Below are 10,779 nucleotides of genomic sequence, written 5' to 3' on the forward strand. Positions count from 1 at the left end.
TATATATATATATATATTGTGTGTTGATTATTTATATATATATATATATATATATATATATATATATATATATATATATATATATATATATATATATATATATATATATATATATATATATATATATATGTGTGTGTGTGTGTGTGTGTGTGTGTGTGTGTGTGTGTGTGAAGGAGAGAGCAGCCCCTTACCAACGACACTCTTTCGTTCCCTTATATTACCTGTTGTTAATGTCACTGAGAAGAAGGAATCGACAGTGATTTTGCGTTGCTGCCCTTCTCACATCAAGTATTTAAGTGGGATCTGAGCAAGCGGCAATTCCATTTAGGGAAAAGCTCTCTGGCAGTACACACTCGTTTTCTGCGGTTGCTCCGACGCGTGACGGTCGGATTCAAAAAGCACGAGTTTCAGTCATTTCTGGTAAGATTAGTGTACCGTTACTAATTATCTGAGTCTATCTTAAGTTCCTAACATTGTATGCGTAGGTTACTTCGAATTTTCAGTTATAAAACTTAAAATTATGTTGTATCATAAAATAAAAAGTTTATTGTATCTGTCATATATATCTTTTTTTGGATATCTGTATGATTTCATATTACACACACACACACACACTATATATATATATATATATATATATATATATATATATATATATATATATATATGTGTGTGTGTGTGTGTATATATATATATATGTGTGCGTGTGTGTGTGTATGTAAGTGGTTTCTGCTGATGACATTTACGAGATATGCATGTATGTTTAATGTCATATCTTGTAGTTTATATTTTTATTTGTTTTTGGGGGTTTGCACTGGATGTACAACTAAAAGCTGTGATAGCATTCCAACCATCGCAAAAACATGGGATTTTTATGCTGGAATTTCTGCGCTTCAATTCGAACTCTGCAAAGAAACGTATAAATTTCTTTGTTTGTTTCCTGCACGGACCATAACACTTCAGGCTTTATAAGCATACTGTCCTTTTCAGACTTTATAAGCGTACTGTCATTGTCAGACTTGATAAGCGTAGTGTCCCTTTCAGACTTCATAAGCGTACTGTCCTTTTCAGACTTTATAAGTGTACTGTCCTTTTCAGACTTTATAAGTGTACTGTCCTTTCAGACTTTATAAGCGTACCGTTCTTTTCAGACTTTATAAGCGTGCTGTCCTTTTCAGACTATAAGTGTACTGTTCTTTTCAGACTTTATACGTGCACTGTCCTTTTCAGACTTTATAAGCATACTGTCCTTTTCAGACTTTATAAGACTACTGTCCTTTCCCTCATCCGGGGAACCCTCGCCCACAAAAATAAAAGTAAACAAAAAGGAGGTGAAGATGTTAAGAGGTCTTAGTGCGTGTTGAAGAGTTTACCTCTGGAAAAAATTAATATACTATGGCAGAGAATATTGTAAGACATACCTAAGGAGCAAAATCCAAATACTTTCCTACGAAAACAAGAGAATATATATTCATTTGTGGTTTTATATCAAAACCAAGTCTCTACCATTGCTAGGGAGATTGCGAAAAAAGTATCTCTATAAGAATATCACTAAAACTTTGTGTTTAAGTTAACATCAAAAGCCTATTCTCCTTGCCATTATTGTTTTTGTGTATGTGTGATTTTCCATATCCTTCTCTTTTTCCTCACTGGTGTCTTGCTGATTTTTTTTTTTTGTTGTTGTCTTGGAAGGATTTGCAAGTCCAATAAAAATTCCATTTTTTACCAGTGAACTAAGATTCTTTGGAAAACATAAATTATATGTTCGGTTAATATTGATAACTGCAAATGGTAAAAATATATCATCATATACAGGTAAATAATCCGCTTTGGATCTATACAGATCATTTTCTCCATACATTCTATCAAACAATACCCAGAGAGGATGTCCCATAGCTATACCTTCCCTTGCTCAGTGGAAGAGAAGGACCCTTTTATCTAAATATTCTTCCAGAAATGCTCATTGATGCATCATAAGATCTGATAGCCTTATGCAATTGTTTGTTCATCTGTCAAAGCCATATCAAAATCTTTAGTGTAGTACCGCATGTAGCTTGAAGTATATTTTGAATAAAGATATGATATAACTGAGGTGCTAACAAATCAGAAGCGTTGTCTGAAAGGAAGTTATCGCACTTCTCGCTTTATTAGTCTCGAAACTGAAGCATATCTGTAATTGGCTATAACATTAAGTAACAATTATATGCTGAATATATTGCCTAAGGGTACCATTACCCTAGAAGATGCCCAGATGAACCACAAAACAGTTTCAGAAATAATAGTAATGATAACGGCAATGTGTATCCAAAGTATGTAGCGTCGACCAACCAAGAGCCATCGTTTTTAACAAGGTCACTAAACATTAGAATTATCAGCAGAACAAAACAATGCTGAAGGAATCCTTCAGGAGAACGTCACTGTTATATATTTTATAAAGTGGAGGAATGTCATATACTGGTTCAAACAGCAAAAGGAAGAATGCTTCACTCTTGTCTTGGTAGGATGAGACTGCCAGCCCCAAGCCCATGTCAGACCAAGCTGGAACCCACTACAACTGACTAATTAATATTTATATAATAATTATCTGCATATCTTCGGTTTTACTGAGAAGCAGACCATTTTACCCCATATCAATAAGTATTTTTAAATTGCACGAAGAGTAGATCAAAACAAAAATCAAGTGATGAAATAAAAACGTTTGTCGTAGGTAAAAGATGCTGCAAGTAAGGAATTTTTATCTAAAATGTTAAGTCTTGTACTTGCGATTCGTATTACGCACGCACACACACAAACATACACACACACACACACACACGCACACTCACACATATACACGCAAAGATTTTTCATCGTTTAGTTTGGATATAAAATTCTAGGTGCACTTTATTCCCTTTGTTTTAAACGAACCTGCACTTATAAAAAGAATCATATATTGGTGTCACACCCACAGATACCTGTACAAAAGAAAGTCCATAAGTAAAACGTACTGACATGTTATGAAGTAGATAGCGAACCACTCTGACACCATAGACTTCCTGAACCTGTACATTTAAACTGAAACCTTTTCAGGAAACGCAAATGGCAGAAAAGTACCCGCCAAACAAGCTAGCAGTGCTGTGCGGCAGGACGAAGATGGTCTGCATGTGGGTAGGCGGAATGTCCGCCAGAGCCATTGCACAAGAAACTGGCACGAGCGTCACGACGGTATACCGCTGGATCCGCCGCTGGCAGAAGGAAGGGAACGTCGAGACCAAGCCTCGAAGCGGCCGACCCCGCACCACAACGGCAGAGGAGGACCAGAAAATAGTGGACACCGTCAATTCGATGCCTGAGAAATCAGCAGCTGAGGTCATCGGCCTCCTGCGCCTGCAGTGTGATCCGAGAACTGTTCAGAGGAGGAGATGCCAGGAGAGGCCCCCCTGTCAGTATCCTCAGTATAGTCAGTATCAAGAGACCGCTTATGTGCCATACCCGGCTTATGATAAGCCCTACTACCCAGCAAATTATACTTATCCTTCATACTGATTGTGTGTTATATACTCTGTGAAATTTATATAGACCTGTTGAGAAGATTCTTCAAGGAATGACATATTTTCTAGAAATATACTGAAGAATAAAGAAAATTATTAAACTCTGTCTGTCTGTTAGTTTCTCTGTCTGTCCAAAATATCTTAGGCTTCCATATCGCTCTTGGAGTTAAGTAATAGTTAAATATTATCTCAAATAGTATGAAATGGACTTAATGTCATAACACCCCTATTGATTAATATGAAAGAATGGAACTACGTTCTTGGTAAATTCTTGATTTCCTGATAATGAATGGTAATGCTGTTTGATGAGTATATGTATTCCTTGTTGGCTAACTTGAACCTATACAGTGTTAAGTGATTTCAAAACAGCACATATTCTTAGAATTCGCTATTGTTTGATACATGAGGATTTGTGTGGAAGTATATTTCTTGATCTATGAGATACTAAATGATTCTAAGAAGTAGCTGGTAACTGGATCTTGTATAAATTTTAATGATATACAAAGGAATCCAAATTTTAAGATATAATGGACTTAATATAATGAAAATAATAATGAATAGTGAATGTAAAAAATTAAACAAAATTGATGACACACCTATCGTTGGATGGGAAAAGTGAACATACTTTTATCAGTGGAAAAACATAGGAAAAACCTGATCTTCTTATTATAATAACAAGAAGGAACTGATTTTCTAGATTAATGATAATTGGCAATAACTCAGACTGAATAGACCTGAATCTTCCTACTTCAAGTAATTGGAATGGAAGAAATATATTCAAAAATTAGATTACAGAAGACACTCCAAGAATAGACAGGGGCAGGGAATGATGAAATGATGGGCCGAAGGAAAGTTGGTTGCACTATATTCTGTATAGACACTCCAAAATTAGGAAAATGAAGGAATAATATAGAGAACCATCATAAACAGCAATTATCATACACTATGGCCACAAAACTCTTTGAATAAGCGTACCCTTGACTCATTTAAACACTGCGAGGATTTTCTATTTGTGAGATGCCTTTGAGGTCGGTGCCATGAACCTTTCGCCCAGAAAGATGAGGAAACAGATGATATATCCCAGCAACAGAATCAAAAAGACGCCTGCCAGATGAATCACTCGTAGTTTGACTGCTTCTTGGTCCTGTGAAGAGAAAAGAGGAAAGTTAGAATAATTTTAGTATTTCACCATCATCAGTTACTTGATGGATTTCCATGAAATTAGCAAAGATTTCCAAGGAATTAGCAAAGATTTTTAAGAAAATGCAAAGATTTCCATGGAAATTAGCAGAGATTTCCATGGAATAGGCAAAGATTTCCTTGGAATATGCAATGATTTCCATGAAATTTTTAAATATTTCCATTAAATAAGCACAAATTTTTATATATTGGTTAGCAAAGATTTCCATGGAACTGGCAAAGATTTATGTGGCATTGGCAAAGACTTCAGTGGAACTGCAAAGATGTCCATGGAATTAGCAAGGATTTCCATGGAATTAGCAAGGATTTCCTTGGAGTTGGCAAATATTTCTATGGAACTGGCAAAGATTTTCATGGAATTAGTAAGGAATTCCGTCTAATTGGCAAAGATTTCCATGGATTAGCAGGGCTCCCATGGAATTAGCAAAGCATTACCAAGAAATTCAGGAGACTGATATAGCAGAAGCGGTTATAAAGGACAACAGCAACTTACTGGTACTTGGTTTATCTGAACTTTTTGACTGGTTAAGGATCCCGAATTCATTTCCTTCCTGTTTATCCTGACCCTCAATGCAATGACGTCTTTCATCCAGTAATCAATAATTCCTGCGTCATTCAGTCTTGCCTGGATCATACCAAATCTATCACGAAAAGGTGTTCCTTTTCTGAAAAAAAAGTTTTCATGAAATTAGTACTTTTATAACAAAAATTATTTCTTTCTTTCTTAAAAGCTTCAACTGGAAACCCTTATTGACACAGTCAACAAACTATAAACCCAAGATTTCCAAAGGGAAATCAGAATGCAGAGAGAGAGACAAGTTTTAGGAAAATTGATAAATAAATAAATATGAGGGAAAAAAATTAAGATCGATACACCTGATTTCTGGTGTTCATCATTCACTGTTCTAAGTATCTAAAAGATACTTGTCCCTTTGAGATCATCAGAAAAACTGATATTTCATGAAGCTCATAATTCTAAAATATAAGTATTTTCATTATGGATATTTTTTATCTAAAAAGCCTGGCATCCCACTTGTAAAAAAACGTTTATTTAAAGGCTACTGCATTCTCAAAATATTTCACTGGTGAATCATTAATAATCACAAAGGCCTTTGAACTTGAAATACAATGTCCAGACTTAGATGCAAAGTTTTTAATTGCATTAGAATATTTTTAGTGCCTCGTTGTTGCGTGACCAAAATAATATCGTACCACACGACTATTTGGAAAATATTTCATTAGTCTTTAATATAACATAAATGGAACCTAATTATATGTGCGCCTACATTGCTTCCAAATACAGTAGATAATGATAATTACTGTTGAAGACTAAGAAGGAATGTTGATGCATCAGTTAAACCATCAATTAGAAATATATATGGCTAATGCAAAGGTATGTTATTTGCAGTAATAAAAGACTGCTGTCATAGGGATATCTTTTTTTTATTATGTCCATTGCTCCAAAATCATAATGACGTTATTCATTACTTTGTAATTATTATTTGAAAATTACGTATAATACAGGAAATTACACTTTCGAATTTGGCTCAGGGAGAGACAGACAGACAGACAGAATTTGATAAAATCGAGATAAACAGATGGGTTAAAATTTTAGAAATTTTCATTTTTAACTCGGTAAATATATAAAAGATTAGTTATAAACAAGATAATATAAGCTAAAATAATAACCAAATGTAGAAACAAGAAAGCTAGAGTCTTTCACGAAATCCTAATATTTTCTTATAACAACAGCAAAATTAATTATATCTAATAATAAATTAAATATATAAATATTCATTTTTGAATAACATCTTATTCGTGACTAATTTAGAAATTCCAAAAAGGAAGGTTTCTTTTATTCAGAAATTAGGACGGCAATAAATTAATTAAGGTTTAGGGTGACGATCATAATTAGAATAATTATTTTCTTATTATAACGCTGGTTGCAATTATCAATGATCATTATCATAATATTAATATTTGTTAGGCTTATTATATTGGGGATCAAGTTCACGCATTTTCCCACCAGCTTTTGAATAACGATAATGTTTATAATTATATTTCTCTAAGGGAATTCTAATCCTCTAGGGGATAAATTTCACCACCATAAACCAGAGGTTTATGGCAAGAATTATAATAATTTTTAATGTTCACTGTGTGATGAATATAATGTTAATTACGATGTCATGATAGATTCTAACTTTAATCGCATAGTACTGCATCGTTTTCATTGTATTTTCCGTTTATTTTATGTGAAACATTCAAACTTATCATCTGCATTTTGGATAAAGAATAAATTAGGTTCATGAACATAAAGTATTCATGATGCAAAAGGGTCCTAGGACCAAAAATACTATGCAACGTAAATATCATGATGCATTGTACTTACGCATAACCCCATCCGAAGTACGGGACTAAGCTGTAACCTTCCTTGCTGATGTAATACGCAGTATTACCGTGGTTATCCGTGTAGTAAGAATTAATGATGGTGTGCGCGCGCATCTCGAAAGTAATCAGGGCATAGCTTCCTTTTATTATCTTCTCGAAAGCTACTTCGTTGTTTTCCAAAGACTGTTGAGTGATCCGAATTGGGAAAAAAATCAAATACAAATTCAGTATATATACTTAAATATGGTCTAAGAGAGATATCTTTATCAATTATGACATAGATCCGAATTATCTCTGTCTTGGTGTTATTGTCATTAACAAAATTCATTGTCACTCACTCCTGTCCTCTCCTTTACATGAGACGCCAGATAACCCCAATCAGTCAATCAAACATCGAGACAAAATATTGTTATATTTTCACTCATGGATTTATGACTGTGCTGTCAGTCCCTAGAGTACAACCGATTATTATTTAATGACAAATTGAAAGAAAATATTCGTATCCAGTATAGAAACTTCCAATATCGAAATGTGTTTATAATTATTTGTATATCTATTTATCAGACTTTCTTATTTCTTCGAGAAATGATTACTGCCTAGAATATTACAAAATTATTACTGAATTACGACAGAAATTAACAACTTTGTAGTTTTTCAGTACATTCTCTTTTTGTAGTAAAATTTAAGGGCTCATTAGTCGAATCGAAATGGCACAGTTCATCCACAAATGGCTAAAATTATAACTGAAGAACATGCACGAGTAGCAATCGACCCCAATACTTGAATAGCTTAAATCAATACTCAAAACGCCTCTCAAAAACGCTTTATAACTGGCTATTTTGTAGTTCAAAACGCCAAAAACCCTCTAAAATGCTTATGCCTGAATATTTTAATAGTTTTATCACAAAAAGTGTATTTAGTCTCAAAAATTATATGAAATATAGTAATTTGTGAACATTTCTCTATGAAAAATACTTCATAGGTGGAATTTTCTGCCAATAATGTGCATATATGTTCCACAGAGAAATCTGTTATCAACTTCTATCTTCTCTTTACTGCCTAGAATATTACAAAATTATTACTGAATTACGACAGAAATTAACAACTTTGTAGTTTTTCAGTACATTCTCTTTGTAGTAAAATTTAAGGGCTCATTAGTCGAATCGAAAATGGCACAGTTCATCCACAAATGGCTAAAATTATAACTGAAGAACATGCACGAGTGTTCAGCAGTCGACCCCCAATACTTGCGGGGATGTGTATATCAATGAGCGAATAGCTTAAATCCGCGAATACTCAAAACGCCTCAAAAAACCTGGCTATTTTGATAGTTCAAAACGCCAAAAACCTCTAAAAATGCTTATGCCTGAATATTTTAATAGTTTTATCACAAAAAGTGTATTTAGTCTCAAAAATTATATGAAAATATAGTAATTTGTGAACATTTCTCTAAAAATACCGCGAATAGGTGGAATTTTCACTAATAAAATATATGTTCCACAGAGAAATCTGCAAATAGGCGAACTGTATCTTCGAGAAAATGATTACTGCCTAGAATATTACAAAAATTATTACTGAATTACGACAGAAATTAACAACTTTGTAATTTTTCAGTACATTCTCTTTTTGCAGTAAAATTTAAGGGCTCATTAGTCGAATCGAAATGGCACAGTTCATCCACAAATGGCTAAAATTATAACTGAAGAACATGCACGAGTGTTCAGCAGTCGACCCCCAATACTTGCGGGGGATGTGTATATCAATACCCCCAGCGAATAGCTTAAATCCGCGAATACTCAAAACGCCTCTCAAAAAACGCTTATAACTGGCTATTTTGATAGTTCAAAACGCCAAAAAACCCTCTAAAAATGCTTATGCCTGAATATTTTAATAGTTTTATCACAAAAAGTGTATTTAGTCTCAAAAATTATATGAAAATATAGTAATTTGTGAACATTTCTCTATGAAAAATACCGCGAATAGGTGGAATTTTCCGCCAATAATGTGCATATATGTTCCACAGAGAAATCTGCAAATAGGCGAAGCCGGAACCGCGAATAGGCGGGGGGTCAACTGTATCTTCGAGAAATGATTACTGCCTAGAATATTACAAAATTATTACTGAATTACGACAGAAATTAACAACTTTGTAATTTTTCAGTACATTCTCTTTTTGCAGTAAAATTTAAGGGCTCATTAGTCGAATCGAAATGGCACAGTTCATCCACAAATGGCTAAAATTATAACTGAAGAACATGCACGAGTGTTCAGCAGTCGACCCCATACTTGCAGGGATGTGTTAATACCCCCAGCGAATAGCTTAAATCCAAGGAATACTCAAAACGCCTCTCAAAAACGCTTATAACTGGCTATTTTGATAGTTCAAAACGCAAAAACCTCTAAAATGCTTATGCCTGAATATTTTAATAGTTTTATCACAAAAGTGTATTTAGTCTCAAAAATTATATGAAAAATATAGTTTTGAACATTTCTCTATGAAAATACCGCGAATAGGTGGAATTTTCCGCCAATAATGTGCATATATGTTCCACAGAGAAATCTGCAAATAGGCGAAGCCGGAACCGCGAATAGTCGGGGGTCGACTGTATCTCGATTTGAGAAACGAATCGAACAAGACGTTAATCAGGTTTTTATTTTCAACCTGCTTCATTAAATTTATAAAGAGAACACAGACTAATCACCTCAATGTGTTTGTAAACCTCTTTGATCACCGGGTCAGTCGTCGTCTGAAAGTAATTCATTGGAAGGCCGAATAAGTAGTAGGCTTCGATGCCCCACTTGAAATTCTTCTTCTCCACGAGGTCTTTGAAGTTGTCGATAGGTTTGGTATGACCCGGAACGCCGAGATGCGCCACGAGAGATGATCTGAATCCGGTTGTTGTCACTAAACAGGCAATTAGCCATACAGCTAATAGAATCTGTAAGTTGAAGAACTATCAGTACCTTGATAATATTCGACAGTGTAACAGGTATGATTACATTATTAAAATAGGTAAGGATTATTCACGTTAAATGTTTATTATTTTTGGCTAGGTTTAGTTAAGTAATCGTATATACATCTTTACAAATAATCTTTATCATATATACTGTAATGATCTTCATAACAGCCTTGACAGTGCAGTATGTGTGATTACACGATAAAAATCAAGTATTTATTTGTGCTGTGTATCACTCTCATGAAAATTTAATTTTTTGGCTACAGGTCTCACATAATCGTCTATACACTTTTGCCAAATAATCTTTTTTTATTTATACTACAATAATCTTCATGTAAACCTTGATAGTATGTTTGAAAGGCATATCTGCCAAAATATTATATCATGGCTATGACCAGTGCATTGCAAATATACGGTCCTCTTTTAAGCAAATATATTAATTTCATCAAAAAGACAAACCATGAATGAACACCATAAAATTCTTTAAAGATCTGCGAGGTTAAAATTGCAAAAAACATTGTATGTATGTCCACGTTTATATAAATATATTTGTACACCATCAGTTCAGTTTAGCTGAAAATATGAGGCGTAAGTTTACTGCCTATGTCTTAAACAAAGAGATCAGATTCAATCCATGAAATACAAACTTCATTAAATATACAAACAAATTCGAAAACTTAATAGATTTCGACGTCTCACCACAA

At 33.9% G+C, this 10,779-nt stretch overlaps 1 protein-coding gene across 1 annotated transcript; it reads left to right on the forward strand.

Moving 5' to 3' along the window:
* The first annotated feature begins 336 nt into the window (after window positions 1–336).
* Window positions 337–3,557, forward strand: LOC136853266 (uncharacterized). The gene is made up of 2 exons (XM_067128632.1): window positions 337–420; window positions 3,070–3,557. The coding sequence occupies exon 2, from the start codon at window positions 3,079–3,081 to the stop codon at window positions 3,523–3,525; it is 447 nt and encodes a 148-aa protein (XP_066984733.1). The 5' UTR covers window positions 337–420; window positions 3,070–3,078; the 3' UTR covers window positions 3,526–3,557.
* Window positions 3,558–10,779: the final 7,222 nt, after the last annotated feature.

Source organism: Macrobrachium rosenbergii, chromosome 27 (assembly GCF_040412425.1).
Source record: "Macrobrachium rosenbergii isolate ZJJX-2024 chromosome 27, ASM4041242v1, whole genome shotgun sequence".
NCBI lineage: Eukaryota > Metazoa > Arthropoda > Malacostraca > Decapoda > Palaemonidae > Macrobrachium > Macrobrachium rosenbergii.